This window comes from Zingiber officinale, chromosome 7B (assembly GCF_018446385.1).
Source record: "Zingiber officinale cultivar Zhangliang chromosome 7B, Zo_v1.1, whole genome shotgun sequence".
NCBI classification, from domain to species: Eukaryota; Viridiplantae; Streptophyta; class Magnoliopsida; order Zingiberales; family Zingiberaceae; genus Zingiber; species Zingiber officinale.
In genome coordinates this window covers 6,477,583-6,496,829 of record NC_055999.1, presented here as the reverse complement: position 1 = coordinate 6,496,829, position 19,247 = coordinate 6,477,583, and the positions used below count along the sequence as shown (strand labels likewise).

The following is a 19,247-nucleotide window of genomic DNA, read 5'->3' as shown; positions in this document are numbered from 1 at the left end:
CAAAGGCTTTCAATAATTTTGTTACCACTGATATGTCTTCATCCACCACTAGCTCAGCTGTGTCTGGTTTCATTGCAACGGCTGATACAGTGGGTGATCCCAATTGGTACATGGATTCAGGAGCAAAACATCACTTTACCCCATATATAAATATGCTGGATTTTGCCACTTCTTTTATTGGCGCTGAGCGTGTGACAGTTGGTGATGGTAAGAACATTGTTATTTCACATATTGACAATTCAACTTTACCTGCCTATTCTAATTCTATCAAGTTGTCTAATATTTTCCATACTCCTGCCATGTCTAAAAATCTCATTAGTGTTTCTCGCTTGTGTCTTGATAATAAAGCTTATGTTGAGTTTCATTCCACATTTTTCTTGGTTAAGGATCAGGTCACACACAAAGTTCTTCTTCGGGGTATCCTTAATCGTTGTCTTTACAGAGTCTGTCCTCCCACATCGTCTTCTGCTTCATCTTCTACATTGCTTTCAAGTCTTTTTCAAGTTCATGTTGTTGTTTCCTGTGATCCGAATCTCTAGCACAAGCGTCTTGGTCATCCGTCTTTTGAAGTTGTTAATCAAGTTTTAAGGTCTTGTAATGTCTCTATGAACAAGTCTATTTCTCTTAATTTTTGTAATTCCTGTCAATTGTCTAAGAGCCATAAACTGTCTTTTGCTTTATCAAACTCTCGTGCACTCAATAAATTTGATCTTGTTCATACTGACTTGTGGGGTCCTTCACCTATTTCTTCTGTTACCGGTCATAAATATTTCATGTTAATTATCGATGATTCTTCCAGATTCTCTTGGTTGTATTTGTTGCATTCTAAAGATGACGCATATACCACTTTTGTTACATTTTACAATATGGTGCATAATCATTTAGCATTTCTATCAAAAATGTTCGTTCTGATTGGGGTGGTGAATTTCGATCCCTCACAAAATTTTTTGCTTCTAAAAGTATTCATCATCAGTTATCATGTGCTTATAATCCAGAACAAAATGGAAGAGTTGAGCGTAACAATCGCCATGTTGTCGAAATGTGTCTCTCTCTTTTGGCTCACTCTAATATGTCTCTTAAATTTTGGCCCTATGCATTTTCTATAGTCGTCTTTCTTATTAATAGGTTGCCTACAAAAATCTTACAACTCAAGTCTCCTTATAGTGTTCTTTATGATAAGGCACCAGATTATAACTTTTTTTGAACTTTTGGTTGTGCTTGTTTTCCCTTTTTACATCCCTTTAATTCCAATAAATTAGAATTCAGGTCACGTCAATGTATATTTTTTGGTTACAGCTCTAATCATAAAGGCTATCTTTGTTTTGATCCTTCCAATTCCAAACTGTATATATCTCGTCATGTGATTTTTAATGAGACATTTTTCCCTTTTAGTTCCCCATCATCCTCTTCTTCTCTTAATTCTTCAGGTTCTTCACAGATTGTTACATCTCTTCCTCTCTTTAATTCTTTTCAACCATCTGTCTCCCTATCACCACCCTCTCATGCTTATCTACTTCCTACAAGATCTTCTACCCAGTCTTCTTCTTGTCCTTCAGCCCCATCTCCACCGCCACCTTCTCATGCTTCACCATTTCTTACAACATCTGCTACCCAGCCTTCTTCTACCTAGTCTTCTTCTAATCTTCCTTCCCCACCTCCTCTTCAGTCTACTTCCTTACACTTCCTCTTCTTCTCATCCATCCAACCCTTTGGAAATTGACTTGCCACGTGTTGATACAAATGTCATAGCACCAACTACAAATGCTCATCACATGGTAACTCAAAGTAAGTCTGACATATTTAAACCACGTGTGTTGCTGACTATTCTTTCTGGAAATCAATTTGAGCCAAATACATACAAGCAGGCTGCTAGTGTTCCTGAGTGGCAACAAGCCATGCTAACTGAGTTTAATGCGTTGATGCTTCAAAAAACATGGTCTCTTGTTCCAAGATAAGAGAATATGAAAGTTATTGGTTGTAAATGGGTTTATCGTTTGAAGTTAAAACCGGATGGTTCTATTGATCGATACAAGGCCCGTTTGGTTGGCAAAGGATATCATCAAACTGCATCTATTGACTATACTGAAACTTTTAGTCCTGTTGTCAAACCTCAAACAATTCGGGTGGTTCTTACCATTGTTGTATTTCACAATTGGCCCATTCGACAACTTGATATTCAGAATGCTTTTCTTCATGGTGATCTTACTGAGACAGTTTATATAGAGCAACCTCCTGGGTTCATTGATTCTTCTTGCCTCGATATGGTGTGTAAACTACATAAATCATTGTATGGGTTAAAACAATCGCCTCGTGCATGGTTTACAAAACTTAGTCAGGCACTTCTGAATTGGGGTTTTTCTGGTTCTAAGGCTGATACCTCATTATTTTTCTTCTCTTCAAGCCGTGGTATTCTTATTGTGCTTGTCTATATCGATGATATCATTATTACTGGTAGCACACAGGGTCTTATTACTTGATTGATTTTCTTAATAAACAGTTTACTGTAAAGGATCTTGGACAATTGCATTATTTTTTGGGTATTGCAGTACATCACTCTGATATGAGTTTGCATCTTAGTCAAATAAAATATATTACGGATCTTTTGAAGAAAACTGGCATGTTTGACTCCAAACCATCTGATACTCCTATGTCTTCCACTGCTTCCTTATCTCTATATGATGGCGTTCCCTTAGAAGATGGCTCAGACTATCGCAGCGTTGTTGGTGCTCTTCAGTATTGCATACTGACACGTCCTAATCTATCTTTTGTTGTAAATAAAGTATGTCAGTTCATGCATTCCCCTACTGTCTCTCATTGACAAGTTGTTAAGCGTATCTTGAGGTATTTGCGTGGAATCTTGTACCATGGTTTATCTATTTCCCTAATTTCCTCTCCATCTTTGGTGTGTTATACTGATGCTGACTGGGCTTCTTGTCCGGATGATCGTCGTAGTACAAGTGGCTATTGCATATTTTTTGGAGGTAATCTTGTTTCATGGGCTTCTTCGAAGCAAAAGGTTGTGTCACATTCTAGTACTGAATCAGAATATCGTGTTGTTGCTAATGGAGCTACTGAAATTGCTTGGTTGGAATCTTTGCTTCGTGAGCTTCTTGTTCCTTTGAATTCTATACCGTGTATTCTTTGTGATAATATGAGCACTATCTCTCTCTCTGCAAATCCGGTCTTGCATGCCAGAACCAAGCACGTTGAAATTGATTACCATTTTGTTAGGGAACGTGTTGTAGCTCAAACTCTACTTGTTCAATACACTCGCTCGTCTGATCAACTTGCGGATACGTTGACCAAAAGTCTGTCGACTTTCAGATTTCTCTCCTTACGTTCCAAACTTAATGTTCTTCATAGACCCTTAAGTTTGAGGGGGGATGATAAAGTATAGAATAAGTCTTATATTGATAAAATATAGAATAAGTCTTATATTTATAAAATATAGAATAAGTCTTATATTAGTTTTTATTCTTTTGTTTTATTTATTTAAGTTGTCACGTGTATTGTTATATACCTATGGTATATGTATATGTTGGTATGTACAACAAAACCTAATCTGAATAATATTCTAGATTCTTTACAACGCCGCCTCTTCTTCTTCGTCTCTTTTCTTCTTCGAACTTCTCATAGAAAGTTCATCACTAAATAATCTCATTGATTATTTTTAGAGTGATCAGTTTGATTCTATGAAAGTTTTTCATTGACCATCAGAGTAAATCAGGAAGTGCATGTGACGACCAACCCAAAAAATTAGCATTTTTTGATTGCATTCTTCATTTGAAAAAAAAATCTTATAAATACGTTATAACTAGGGATCAAATTGTGGATACCTATGTGATACTGTAACCTTGAGGCCAGGATAATTTATTAGATAGATAGAGAGAAGAGATTTTGTGATCACGTTAAGGACATTGCAAACGGTCGGGGAAGCAAATTAATCTGGGAAAAAATTGAAGCGAGGGAATAATATTAAATTAAGGATATACTTGCAAAAAGTGATGTTGCTAGCATGTTAGGGTGATATTAATGGGGCTGGGCAGAATGACAAATTTGGTGCTATATGCTAAATTATTATTATATAAAAATATATTAGTTTATTATTATTATTTTTATTATATATATATATAAACCTAAGTTTTTAAATATAATTATTTAGCCTCTATTCGTTCTTTTTTTCTCTCATCTCTTTTTTCCTTCTCTTTGCATTCTATTTGCATTATTCACATGGTATTAGAACATGATCCTGCCAAACTGAAAATTTTGGATTTGGAATGACTTCAACATTGTCGTCGAGATTTGTGATTTCAAGGTGTCTAAAGGTTAATCTTTGGGAGGCTTCTTTAGCGATTCCTATGTCGTGATTGGTTAATTACAACTGTAGAAGAATTACATATTCTTGAGTTTCAATTGTTGGATAGCATTGAAACTTTGAGGAAATGTTTATCACATCTAGGGATACATTTTGAATGGTGGAGATCGGATTTTGAATTCTTTATATCCATCTGACGACTGAAAAATGTGACCGTTGATTCTGTCTTCTCCTTAAAAATTTGATAGTCAACCACAACAATGATTCCTTAAACCCTGAAGCACCCAACATGCTAGTAGCAGTTCCTCTTATAGACTCTAGAGTAACTCAATTATCCAGTGCCATAATCATTGCTCTTACCAAACAGTTTCAGGAGTTTCTCATATCTCAACCACATGCCATGGCTGCCTCTTCTCACATAGGTTTACCCTTTAGTGGTACCTTAGGTATACTTTCCCCTATCTTAATCCTTGATTTTAGAGCTTTGCATCATATGTCGCTTAATGCTAATTCTTTTGTATCTATAAATTTATCTCCTTCTGTGTCAGTCATGACTGCTAATGGTTCTCTTATGATATTAGTTGGTGCTGAGTTTATTTATATGTCTAATTTATCTCTGTCTAATGTATACCATATTCCTAATTTTATTTTGAATCTTGTCTTGGTCGGCCAATTATGTGATTCTATTTTCTCAATTTCTTTTACTTCATCTTCTTGTTATGTGTAGGATTCACGACCCAGAAGTAGATTAGGATAGGACATATGCATGGGGACTATATGTATTAGAAGAGGTGAAAATTCTAGATGTTGCAGCTTCTAGTGTTGATTTGTCATCCTTTTTCTTAAACTCTATGTACTTCTTCAAATTTTTATTTGTGACATTCTCGTCTTGGATATTTTTCTTCTTCTCATTTGAAATATTTAGCTTTTAAAGGAAATTTAGGAAAATTGCAAACTCATGATATTTCAAATGGTTGTGATTGTAAATTTGTAAAATTCTCTGCTTTGTCTTTCTATAGAAGTATCTCAATTTCTCTGCTTTATCTTTCTATGGAAGTATCTCAATTTCTCTTGTACTATTTGAGTTGGTTCATTCTGATATGTGTGGTCCATCTCCTATTCGTGCACCTGGTGGATCCTATTAATATGCTTCCTTTATTGATGATTGTACTCATTATACTTGAGTTTATTTTATGAAACATTGTTCTGATTTCCTTGGTATCTATCATATGTTCCGTGTCATGGTAAACACTCAATATAATGATGTTATTAAATGCTTTTGATGTGATTTAGGTGGTTAATATACATCCAATCTTTTTTTTGAACTACTTGATTGAGATGATACACTTCATCAAAGTTCTTGTACTGACACTTCTGAACAAAAATGTGTTGCTGAAAGAAAACATAGATATATTGTTGAAATTGCACGTTCTTTCCTATTATCTGCATATGTTTCTAGTGAGTTCTGAGGGGAAACTATTCTTACTGTAGTCCATTTTATCAAAAGAATTTCATCTTCTATTACATCCGAGTTGTCTCCTTTTGAATAACTATATGGCTCTGTTCTTGATTATTCTATCTTAAGAGTTTTTGGATTCACATGTTTTATCATCCGTCCTCATGCTGAACGTAGTAAGCTTAGTTCTTGGTTTGTTTTTTGTGTTTTTCTTGCATATGACGAGGGATATAGATGTTATGATCCAATTAGTTAAACTCTATGTTTCACATTATGTTATTTTTCTTGAACACATCCCATATTATTCCATTTCCTCTTACACTCCTAATCTTCAAAAATTTGAATTCACTATATTGATTCTTTTTGTACTGACTCCGATGATATGTCATCTCATGTTTCCCCACAATTAGACCACCCTAGCACCTCTTCTTCCAATGATGCTACTTGCAAGATTAACACTTAGACAGATTTTGGTCACCAGCTTCCTGATGATTCCTCTACTACTAATCCGGATATGAATGGGGCATAAGAGGAATTAAAGTGAGGTCAGAGGACATTTTGGTCATTTGGGAGGGTAAAGCTTTAGGGCTTTTGAGTGCTTTTAAGCGCTGGAGCACAGGAGGTCAGGGGGGGCGCCGCCAGGGGAGGAAAGAAGAGGGGGTTCGCTGGGTTTGCTGGGTTCGCCACCGCCTCACCTCTTCTTCCTCCCTCCTCGCCGGCGACGGCGCCGGCCGTCGGCTGCCGACCTTTCTCCCCTCCTCATGACTCCGCTGCCAGACTTCTCCTTCTCCTCACTCGAGTGCCATGGATTCTTCATGCTATCGCAGCCGCTGCCGGAAGCATATCGTCGCCGTCGCCTCCCGTGGTCACCGCCGACGACTCCTGCGGCTACCGCCTCCGGGCAACTGCCATAGCCGTCTCCACGCTTTGCCTCCACCCCCACGCGCTGCGGCCAGCGGGCTTCACCGCCAGCGCCGCTGCCTTTGTCCTCTTCTCCTCACACATATCGTCGCTCCGTCCAGCGGTTCTCGCAGCCTCGCCGCCGCGTCCAGTGGCTACTGCCACCCTCGGACGCCGCCCTCACCGCTGGCCAACTTATGGCTTTCATGATTCGTGTTGTGCTTTGCGTGTTGTGTGCCGGCCATCGCGCCGTTGAGTTATTGATATTGTTCGGGCCGCGGGCCGTTGCAGTGTTCTGACCTACAGGCCATGTCTGGGATCCACGCCACACTACATTCGGAGTCATCGCCCGCATATCCGGCTCCCCGACTGACCCGCATTCATCCGCCTTCTCGGGCCGCGACAGCTCTACCAGCACCGCAGCCAGCTCATCCATCCATCCGAGGGCGCCCCCCTGGGCCAGGGTACGTTCTTGTACTCGGTATCTGTTCATCTTGTTGCAATACTATTATGCGGTTACTCATATATCTGTGAGATTCGCTTCGAGCACCTAGGTACCAGAGACCGGGGCAACCCGGTCGCTGGATGCAGGTACAGTTGACCGGAGGAGGACTTCTGACGATCTGGTCAACGTAGAGGACAGCTCATCATCCAGGTCATGGGGATGCGGTCAACCTTCCAGACACGTCATACCGACAGGTTCGTCTTCTTAGCTTTTAGACAGGATCACCTACTTTTTTCCATGATTCTCCTATGATAGCGGATCCTCTTTCTCGTTACCCTCAATGATCTTGTAAGTCCACTCAATTACCTAATTTTGTGTATTATACTTATTTTGGTTATTTTTTTTTCATTTTGGCTTCTATTTACTAATTTTTGAGCCCTCCTCTTATAGAGAGACTGTTCTTGATCCTCTTTGACAGCAGACTATGATGGAAGAATTTTTTGCTTTGTATCAAACATGTACTTGGGATCTTGTTCCTCTTCCTTTCGGCAAGTGTGAGATTGGTTCTCGATGGGTGTATAAAATCAAAACTAAATTTGATGGGTTAGTTGAGTGGTATAAAGCTCGATTGGTTGCTAAAGGATTTTTCCAATAGTACTGTATAAATTATGAAGAAATCTTTGCTCCAGTTTCCATGCTTGTTATTATTCATACTCATATTGTAGTTGCATCTATTCATCAGTGGTCTATTTTCCAGATGGATGCTAAAAATATTTTTTTAAATAGAAATCTTCAAGAAGAAGTTTACATGGTGCCTCCACCAGGTGTCACTCACAATCATGGTTAAAGCTCACAGAAATTGTAGGATGCAGATCTCGGAAGAGATCACATCACATCACTTGTAATCAAGGAGAAGACTTTGTTGTCGCCGAGAAAGCAAGTAGTGTGAACGAACTGAGAAAGATACAATCCTGTCCGAAATCTGAGTCAGACGTACCGCGGATGAGGTAGATGGAATGTTGACCAAGTCGCGATGTCTTGGAGGGTTATGCTAAGATGACTTCTATGTTGACCAAGTCATCAAAAGTCCTCTGGTCAACACAACTGCGGGACGGGGTATGCTGAGATGACTTCTATGTTGACCAAGTCGTCAGAAGTCCTCTAGTCAACGCTACCTGCGGGGCGGGATATGCTGAGATGACTTCTATGTTGACAAAGTCATCAGAAGTCCTCTGGTCAACGTTACTTGCAGCCAGCGAGCGGGTCACCCCGGTTCCTAGTACCCCGATGCTCAAGCAGATCCAACGAGTATATAAGTAACAGACTAAGACATAAAATAATAAAATGCGTATAGAATATGAATGGAGAGCGTACCCTGGCCCAAGGGTCACTCTTGGATGGAACGCTGCTCGAGTTGTTGTGATCCGGAAGAGCCGATGACTATGAGCAGGTTGGATATGACGGTGAGGAGCTGAACGCGGTGGCACAAAATCGGATGCGACCTTGGCACGCGAGCCGGGCCATGACATCAGCACGCAGATCGGGATAAGACATTGGCATGTAGGTCGGGATAAGACATTGACACACTAATTGGGATAAGACATCGGTGCGTAGGTTGGAATAGGATCTCGGCACGCAGGTTGGACTATAACAACAACAAGAAGACTAGACACAAAACACACAGAAATACAACTGCTGCTCGAAGGCCGGAACACAACATGCAAGTCAGATCAATACGGGGTCGGAACAAGCGAAAATGAAACATGGTCAGATCGGCAATAACGGGGTCTATGGCAACAGAAACAAGATTTGTGCTGGGGCGGTTGCAAGAGATGGGGGTTCCGGCGAAGCCGACAGCAAAGATACACGGTCCTGCCATAGGGACAGCCGACGAGGCTGTTGGTGAGAGGGGAGGAGGCATCGCCTCCTTGGCTAACGTCAGCGCTGTCCAAAAGAGGGGAAGACCGTCAGCGTCAGTGCTCTCCGTGGCGTCGGCGTGGAGAGGAGGTGACGACGAGAGGGAGTCAGAGGCGTGCGTGAGCAGGGAGAAGAGGAGGCGTCGGCAGGGGGATGCGACGGAAAATCTCCAAGGCAGCGTCCGTGCTTGGGGCGGTGGTGGCCTTGTCAACGACGTGAAGAGGGAGAGAGACGACCTTGGCAGCAGGCGCGAAGAGGAAGAGGATGAGGGAGAGGCTACCCTCTTGGCGGCGGAGAAGAACCACGAACCCCCTTGTTTGTGGCAGTGGCGCGAGGAGGAGAAGAAGAATGGCGGCCGGCGCCGGCGAGGAGCGTAGCGTGAGGGAAAGAAGTTGGCCCCTTCCCCTGGCGGCGGCAGCGAAAAAACGAAGAAGACCTCCTGGTGACGGTGGTGGCGAGGTGTCAGCGAGAACCTCCGACGAGGCGATGCCGATTGGAGGTGGCAGCGTGCATCCCTCGCGTCCCTCCTGGCGGCGGCAGAAAAACCACGAAGAAAAGTCCCCTCAACCAGGATTCCCCTTGCCTAAATTGTGTAATGATCAAATTGCCCTCCCTTTCTCTCTAATTCCTGCTATGTCCCCTTAATCAATATCCGCATCAAATTATATAAGCAGAAATTGATTAACTTTGGAGTACATAGATTTTGTGACATGGGTAGCTTAAAATTTGTTAGAACCTGACGTGAAGAATTAACAGATTTCTATGTTTCAGTTGGACGGGAGGGGAAGATCCTAGTCGCTCACGTTCTCACGGCGCCCATTTATTCCGGTTTAAAAATCTCCTGCTTATGTCTTCCCTTTTTTTTTTTTTTTTTCTGATGAAGAGCATCAAATATGAAAAGGTTCGCTAGTAGAGGGAACAAGTAAAAAGATAGAAATTTAGATGGAGAGCCCCTATCTTTACAAAGAAGGAAATCCTAGAATCTCCTCTTAATCCTCAATTATAACTTTCTAATTTAAATTATTAATGGGTACCATTGTAACTGTCATACCCTGTAATGAGTAATTATCACGTGCCGAGATCTTGGAAGGTCAGCAGGTCGGCAACTTGGATCGACTTGAAATTAAGATCAGACTGGTTTGGACACTGGCTCAACTTGTGTTGACCAAGTGCTAGCTGGAGGATGTCACCTAAACTCCCTATTGACCGACTAAGAGCCCACCCCAGGAACCTTAATTACTCATCATCTGCATCAATAATATATATATTGCTTTTAAAATAAACTTCAATCCATGTTATGGAGAAAGAGGATATTTGGATACAAATTTAATTTAGTTAGTTGTACTCAAAATCAAATAATTATGTTTGAGAGATTTTTTTTTTTTAAAGAAATGGTAGGATGCTCACCCGGCTGGGATGATGTTTAAGCGTTTGTGAATTTATAAATTTGTATACAGGATAGGATAGGAATGAAAATAAATAAAATTATTTTTTTATAAAAATAGGGTTAGTGACGAATTAGGAGGAAATTGTCACTAAACCTTTTATTCACTACGATTTACCTGTGTTTCATCGCTAACTACATCATATCGTATCGAAACTTATCACAATTGACAGTATTTTTTTTAAAATATTTGCGATGAAGTATGAAATCTAGTTTTCACGATGAATTTGAGAATTTTGCAACTAAAATTAATACATGTTAGCAGTGAATTATGGGTAATTCGTCGCTAACACTATCTGGTTAGCGACGAATTATTCTACATTTGTCGTAACCCTCGTGTATTTTCGTTAATCTTAGCAATGAAATATTAACTTTCGTCGCTAAATAAAGTTTATAATGCGACGAACGATGAATATTTATCGTCGCTATTTACCTTTAGCGACAGAAAAATGCATTAGCTATAAAATAATTCGTCGCTAAATCCCTAGTTCTTGTAGTGTTGTACTTAAAATCAAATAATTAAGCTTGAGAGGTTTTTTTTTGGTAATCATCCATCTAAATTTTACGATCTGATTAATTTGGGAAGTGATCGATCTGAGTACGTACATGGTGAGATTCGAATTCTTATTGCTCAAAGAATCCTTCGTACCGTTTACTATAGCATCAGCATCATAACCCGGGATAGCTTTAGAGGTACTTATAATTTATATTCATGCAGGACAAGTATATGAGGCGATGAGTAATCAGACGTTCCAGCATTATGCTTAGAAACGTATACATGCACACATTGTGCATGCATAATTATTCCACTGTAGTTATATATGTAGATAGATAGATAGATAGCCATATTTATTCCTTCGTGGCGTCGTTTCTAACATCGTTTTTGGATCTCACGGCATCAACTGGAAAATCCTGGCGATAAGATTGATGAACAGACCAACAAATCCACCCAGATTCAGGTTGCTGGAGTGCAGTTGCAAGTGCGCCTGGAGGGTCCCGTTTAGCGACGAATTACAAAGGGAGAGTGGCGTGGGAACGACAAGACTGCAGTTGGCTAAGAGCTCGGGGAGCAGATTCTTCGTATAATTGGCGGCCATCGGCAACGAAAACATTCCGTTTCTGTCGCTGACTGTGCTGCCGACGATATCTTGCCCGCATAGCATTACCACGGTGGCATCTGCGGCTCAGACCAAGATAATTTATTAGACATACAGAGAGACGATATTGTTATATATATATCTGGGCAAAAATTGAAGTGAGAGGGAAAAAATTAAAGATTTACTTGCAAAAACTGCTGCTGTTAGGTTGATATTAATGGCGCCGGGGCCGCAAGGCACCGTGCCGTTTACCACGACATTGACTTTAATCAGTGGGGAACCCGCTGGCGGCGTAGTCAGTTGGGAAACCGCTGGCGGCGCAACGGATGCAGCCATCAGCAGCGCTGCTACAAGTGCAATCTTCAGAGCCATATTTCAGTTATGGTGGCGATCGATCGAGGTTAATTAATTGCTTGTTGATGAATTTGCGTCGTCCCGTTTGGTTGGAATTTATAGGCAACGACTGATTCATGCACGCTGCTTTCTGAATCATTCTTATTGCCATTCGGGCGTGTAAAGGTCTGTGAGTGATATATACACTCGTGGAGTGGACGATATGGACAGAGCAAGCAGAAGCATATACTGCACGCGATCGATGGCAATATAACCGGGCCTTATTAATTACTCGATGGACCGGAATAAAACTCATGAGACTTAAGATGAAGTGTGTGTGTGGACTTCAATTTCAGTGATAATCGAGTTAATGTTTCGATCGGTGTTCTTATATATTGAACTCGCACATTGGTGAAAACAAATTAATTAAACACTTGGAGAGATTTTTTTAAAAAAAAATCTCTTAAAATCGTTCGTGATCCTACTTGGGCTTCATAATTAACAGCCGAATCAATACAACAATGCTCCACCAGAGTGCAGTGTGATGGTAACCGCCTTGATGAAAAGAACACTTTAAGCAATCTGTCAGTGCAAAGGAGAATATCATGGTGGAGCAATTAAGATCATGCTCCAACATTATTTTCTTTATTTATAATTGTAAGTCTCTTCATTCTTTCGATTCATGCTAACGTTGGAGCATATCAATTTGTCTAGGCAAGTTGGTCAACTTTGGTGAGACAATGAAATCAGGTGGGCACACGAGTTATTAAAGTGGGCCAAATTAGACGGATCCAGCGAATTGGCAAGGAGATGTTGCACGATCTAATTAGGTTAAACAGATTAATCAATCTAAGTTGACAAAGGAGCTGAGCTAGACAACTGAGTGGGCAGAATAAGTTGCACGATCTAATTAGGATGAATGAGTTACATTTAGAGTTAATAACTATGATGAACTGTTAATTGATTGAGGATATCATATAAGATTTGTAAAACTGAAAAAAAAAAAAAAAATATTTTGTTTTTAACGCATCAATTATATAGGATAAAATTTAATATTATTTAAATAATAAAAATATTTTTAATGAATTATTGTCTAACAAACAGCCTAAGTGCAAGACTCTTTACTACAAACAAAAAAAACATAAACACATTTTTAAAAAGAGAAATGATATTCATCTCGAAATACCTTCTCGAATTCATATCTCGACTGATGTGGATTCCTCCGTGGGCATGACACGTCAGCACTAATTTTGGGGTTTTTTCACTCTGCGTCGCTCGATTCGCGCTCATTTCTCGCCGCAATCCTTCCTCCTTGCCGCCGCTCTTTCTCTCCGCTCTCTGCCCCGATCGAACTCCCGGCGATGCTCTCTGCGCCCTCTGCTCTCTGTGGTCCTAACTCTCGACGCTCTCTGCTCGCCGCTCTCCCTTCTCATCGAACGTCCGACGGCCAAAGACTCTCGACTCTCTCTGCTCGCCGCTCTCCCTTCCCATCGAGCGTCCGGCGGCCAAAGACTCTCGATGCTCTCTGCTCTCCGCTCTCCCTTCCCATTGAACGTCCGACTGCCAAAGACTCTTCCCCTAGCCCTCCCCTGCCCTAAATCTGCCCTGGTATTTTCCTTAGCTGATTTAGTTGGATCTTAAGATTTTTTTTGTTGGATCTAAACGCCGCTCGATTTTCTTCTGTTTAGCTGCTCGCCTCACACTTCCATTGTGTAGATCAAAATAGGGTCGATCAAATTTCATTGTGATAGAGATTCTTACTTTGTACATTCATTAGTGTAGCCTGTGTATGGAAGCTCTCCTTCCATCAGTTTTTCCTTATGTGGCATCATCAAGTGTTTAAATTAGGTTGGGATTGGTTGGAAATATTTAAGAGATGGAGATTCTTCTTAATGAGATGATTAAGTTACAACTCGACAATACAAATCAAGTGTTTGGTTCCATGATTGATTCTTTTTGTGTAAATTGCAAGGAAGTTGAAGTTTTACTGGTATTCAGATATTCAATTTATGATATCTGCCGTGATATAACCATTACATTTGCTTAATGTCTGTGGAAGAGTTTATATTGAAAATTGTTACAACATGTTGCATTTTATCTGAGAATAAGTTATCTAAGTTGCAGCCTATCTTAACAGCTATAGTTCTCTATTGTTATCAGGTTGTAATCACCTTTATAGTTTCTTATCTATTTAATATGAAATATGTTCATTGTAATTTGCAGATTTGATTAAAAATCCATAATTTTAGCAATCGTAGCATGGAGGAAAGTCGTTGTTTCGGATAGGTCGGCACTATCAACAATGAAATGCTGCTAGATGACCTTAAGGTATGAATTTATTGGTAGTGGCGAATGTAATGAGAGAGCTTTCTTACTAGCCCAACTAGTGCTTCTTAATTTGTTTGGCTTCACATAAACATTTATTTTCTCCTCCAGGTTTCTTTAGCCATGTCAAAGACCTATGCTAAAGTTCATACAACTACTATACTAAAGGATGCCATTGTGCTTATGCATGACAAACAACAAACTTGTGTTCTTATCATTGATCACGAAGACTTTCTTGAGGGTATTCTTACACTTGGCGACATTCGGAGGAAAGGGTTTGAAACAAGTGGAGAGCTTCCTGCCACACCCAGGCTTGTCAGGGGCTAAGAAGGCAGTGTGCCAAGCCAAAGCTTTGGAAGTCAAGAAGGGAAGTCAAGAAGTTTAAGCCAGATCAGGATGTCTCAAATTTTTTTCCTTGAAACACAATATATGGATCTTGATCTATCTATATGATACTTGTTTCTTATGTTTCTAAGCTTGTTCAATGTTGTGTGATATGATACTGGTTTCTTATGTTTCTAAGCTTGTTCAATGCTGTGTGATGGTTAAGTGTAGCTATGCATGCCATTTTAACAAGCGGCTAAGACTTAATTTCTCTTTGCATATCCATTGTTTAAGAGGGAAGGACTCTTTGCATATCCATTGTTTGATGAAATGATAACCAAGTTTTATAATTTAACCATTCCCAAGCCTGCCTTCGTCTGGATTTCTCTAAATTATCGTACATTTTCATATGCAACTGCTGCACATGGTCAATCTAGATACTGCGGAGTTTATATCTGTAGTGCAGGCCCTTAAAGGTGGCCTTCATCCTCAGAGGTTAGTTCATGTGTTGGATTCTATGTTGGATGTAACCTTAGCTCTTAAAGCATTCAAATGAGCTTCTACTCAAATCAAGTGTTTTGGCTCCATTATTGATTCTTTTTGTGTAAATTGCAGGGAATTTGAAGCTTTACTGGTATTCAGATATTCAATTTTAGCAAAACAGCAACCATCCATCTCAACATGCTACAACAGACTTTTAGATACTTTTTTCTCACACAGTGGAAATTTTTTTTCATCATTGTAATGTTTGTATATAAAGAAATGGTAAAATCGGGGATTCTTCCAGATGTTGTCACATTAAATTATCTTATAAAGGGCCCAATTTCACATAATGTATTTCAGCAGATGCTCGAGTCTGGTTGCACTCATCTTCCGAACTTTTATTATAATGTTATGCCTCTTCTTTGCAGCATCAACAGATTTGAGGAAGGCATTAAATTGTTAAGGATGAAGGGAAATATAAAGGGTGATCAAGATTTATATTTGTATAAACATTTAATCCAATGTTTATGTAACAACCGACAACTTGAGACTGCAAGAGAATTTCTTCAAGAAATAAAAAACTGGGGATTTACTCCTCTAACTGTTACATACACAGATGTTGTCAATGGGCTTTGCAAATTTGTGAAGTTGAATGAGGCTATGACCTTCTTAGATAGGAAGGACGTTGTGCAAGTTGAACCTTACAATGCCTTGCTCAAGGGTCTCTGCAATGCTAGTAGATATCAAGAGGCAGCTATATATCATTACAAAATGATCAAACCATTACAAAATGGGTACTAGTAAGAACAAGTCCAAAAAGAAGAACGCACAAAAAATCATTATAAAATGATCAAACCGGTATATAACAAGTTCTGCATTATCCATCTTAACTAAAAACAAATTATCCTATCACATTACAGTACCAACATTAGTCAACACTAATTAACCATCTAAACTAATAAACTAATTAGTCTTAAGCTGGTTATTACAAACATTTAATCTGTCATATTACAACAACAACATTACTCAACACTAATTAACAAGACCGAACTAACAAAGTAATAAGATATACAGCCAAAAGAGTTAAATTCACTATAACTAATATCCAGACCACTGATGGTACATTCCAATTTCCTAGATTATGCCCACGAGAAGCAATGTATTCATTGTCTAACCTTGACTCTATTCTTCCTAACCTTCCATGACATATTTCACTTCTGTCTTCATTAGACAAAGTATCAGCTACCACTCACTTTTGCAAGCCATGTTGGCACATCCATAATACCTCCTTCCGGGATTTTTACTCGATCTAGAAACACATACCAATGTTCTTCGTCCGCAATCTCTACATGGTACATGTTCAAATTTTGTATTGTCGATGGAGCTATACTTTGATGATGCCATCAAATAACAACCTATTAAGCAAACAAGAATTACTTAGATTCAAATATTTTTTAATGCTCATAGATTATATGCTAAATCAATTCAAAAATAGGAAATAAGCTATTTTGCGATGACCATACATCCAGATGGTAAAGAACATACATCCAAATACTAAAGTTATAAGAGATGTCTGTCAGCACAGTACTGGTCTCTCTCATGTTTTATTTTAAAAATTTACTAAACCAAACACACAAAACTCTAAACATTGGTCTTTATAAACACTGACCTATCCGAAACGACTTTCCTCCATGCTACGATTGCTAAAATTGTGGATTTTTAATCAAATCTGCAAATTACAATGAACATATTTCATATTAAATAGATAAGAAACTATAAAGGTGATTACAACCTGATAACAATAGAGAACTATAGCTATTAAGACATGCTGCAACTTAGATAACTTATTCTCAGATAAAATGCAACATGTTGTAACAATTTTCAATATAAACTCTTCCACAGACATTAAGCAAATGTAATGGTTATATCACGGCAGATATCACAAATTGAATATCTGAATACCAGTAAAAATTCAACTTCCCTGCAATTTACACAAAAAGAATCAATCATGGAACCAAACACTTGATTTGTATTGTCGAGTTGTAAATTAATCATCTCATTAAGAAGAATCTCCATCTCTTAAATATTTCCAACCAATCCCAACCTAATTTAAACACTTGATGATGCCACACAAGGAAAAACTGATGGAAGGAGAGCTTCCATACACAGGCTACACTAATGAATGTACAAAGCAAGAATCTCTATCACAATGAAATTTGATCGACCCTATTTTGATCTACACAATGGAAGTGCGAGGCGAGCAGCTAAACAGAAGAAAATCAAGTGGCGTTTAGATCCAATAAAAAAAATCTTAAGATCCAACTAAATCAGCTAAGGAAAATACCAGGGCAGATTTAGGGCAGGGGAGGGCTAGGGGAAGAGTCTTTGGCCGTCGGACGTTCGATGGGAAGGGAGAGCGGCGAGCAGAGAGCGTCGAGAGTCTTTGGCCGCCGGACGTTCGATGGGAAGGGAGAGCGGCGAGCAGAGAGTGTCGAGAGTCTTTGGCCGTCGGACGTTCGATGGGAAGGGAGAGCGGCGAGCAGAGAGCGTCGAGAGTTAGGACCACAGAGAGCAGAGAGCAGAGGGCGCAGAGAGCATCGCCGGGAGTTCGATCGGGGTAGAGAGCGGAGAGAAAGAGCGGCGGCAAGGAGACGACGAGAAAGAGTGTGTTTTAGGGCAAGGAGGAAGGATTGCGGCGAGAAATGAGCGCGAATCGAGCGACACAGAGTGAAAAAACCCCAAAATTAGTGCTGACGTGTCATGCCCACGCAGGAATCCACATCAGTCGAGATATGAATTCGAGAAGGTATTTCGAGATGCATATCATTTCTCTTTTAAAAATGTATAGACAATAATGGTGATGTGGATATGGGTTAGGGGTGGAGACGTAATTAAAAGGATATGGAGGGGCAGTTTTGTCTTTGGGTTGTATAGGGTTTTAAGGGAAAGGAGACTGTAGCATGCAGAGGAAGGGGAGTTCGTTTGGAGCTTCCTCTGCTTTCTCCTCCTTACCGGCTCCGACACCAGCCACCGCCAGTCTTCACCTCTTCTCGTCTCCCTCTCCTCACCGTGCCTCTACCTCCCTCTCACGATCCTCGCCGGAGCCGTTATTGGCCGCTACGCCTGCTCCTCTCCACCTCCTCCTCCTTCGTCTCTCTCGACGACACCACTGACAGGAGATGCTCGGGAGGGGGGTTGACGCCGACGAAGCCGCCGGCGCTACAGCCCCTCACCACATCCCTTTCTCTCTATCTCGCAGCCCTAGCCGCTTGAGCTCACCAGCCGAACCGACAGCCTCTCTATCCCTCCTCCTTGCGACGTCGCCGCTGGACGCACGCTGCTGCCGCTTCCTCTCTCGCCGGCAGCAACTTCCAGCCACCACTTCCTCTCTGTTCCACTTGCGCATCATGACCCCCATTGCAAACGTCGGCAACCCTTTCTCCTTCTCCGTGTCGACATCGTATTTGTTTGAGTCGTGCCTGACACTACTGTTCACCCTCATAATTAGGGCCTTTGCGACGCAATTGCTACTCTCACCGTGTTATGGCTAAGGGTCGTCGCCTTTAAGATTCCGACGCTTATACGGCGTAGCTTCCTCGTCGTTGTAGGCCCCCGACCTGCGTGCCATTATTGTGTTCCGATTTTGTCCCAATCTGGCTTGTGCCACGTGTTCCAACCTATGCGCTGCGCTTGTCTGTATGTCGTTTCCCGGCCTGCGTGCCGATCGCGTGTCCCGGTCTGCGTGCCGATCTCGTATCCCGGCCTGCGTGCGAAGTCATATCCCAACCTGCGTGCCGATATTCTATCCCGGCCTGCATGCCGATGTCGTATCCCGGTCTGCGTGCCAGTGCCTTATCCCGGTCTATGTGCCAGTATTATATCCCGACCTGCAGCTCGTCTTCCGGGTCCGTACCTCGTTCAGCTTCTCGTCGTCAGATCCAACTCTCCATCCTGATCGGGCGTCGTCTACTCTTCCGGGTCCCGACAACTCGCACCGCGTCCCATCCGAGGGCGCCCCCTGGGCCAGGGTACGTTCTCCGTTCATATTCTATGCATATTTCATTATTTTATGGCTTAGTCTTGTACTCACATATTCGTTGGATCTGCCTCGAGTATTGGGGTATCGGGGGCCGGGTCAACCCGGTCGCTGGCTGCAGGGTAGCGTTGACCAGAGAACTTCTGAAGACTTGGTCAACACAGAAGCGATC

General features: G+C 40.9%; 2 protein-coding genes across 2 annotated transcripts; one reads left to right on the top strand and one right to left on the bottom strand.

Annotated features, from left to right (window-relative positions):
• Nucleotides 1-11,163: 11,163 nt before the first annotated feature.
• Nucleotides 11,164-12,002, bottom strand: LOC122003539 (phylloplanin-like). Its single transcript, XM_042558643.1, has 2 exons — nucleotides 11,760-12,002; nucleotides 11,164-11,654 (listed from the first exon to the last, which is right to left on the bottom strand). The coding sequence occupies exons 1-2, from the start codon at nucleotides 11,944-11,946 to the stop codon at nucleotides 11,368-11,370; spliced, it is 474 nt and encodes a 157-aa protein (XP_042414577.1). The 5' UTR covers nucleotides 11,947-12,002; the 3' UTR covers nucleotides 11,164-11,367.
• Nucleotides 12,003-14,980: 2,978 nt separating this feature from the next.
• On the top strand, nucleotides 14,981-15,840 carry LOC122004117 (pentatricopeptide repeat-containing protein At5g46100-like). The gene is made up of 3 exons (XM_042559049.1): nucleotides 14,981-15,051; nucleotides 15,172-15,190; nucleotides 15,277-15,840. Exons 1-3 carry the CDS (start codon nucleotides 14,981-14,983, stop codon nucleotides 15,838-15,840), a joined length of 654 nt encoding a protein of 217 aa, XP_042414983.1.
• Nucleotides 15,841-19,247: the final 3,407 nt, after the last annotated feature.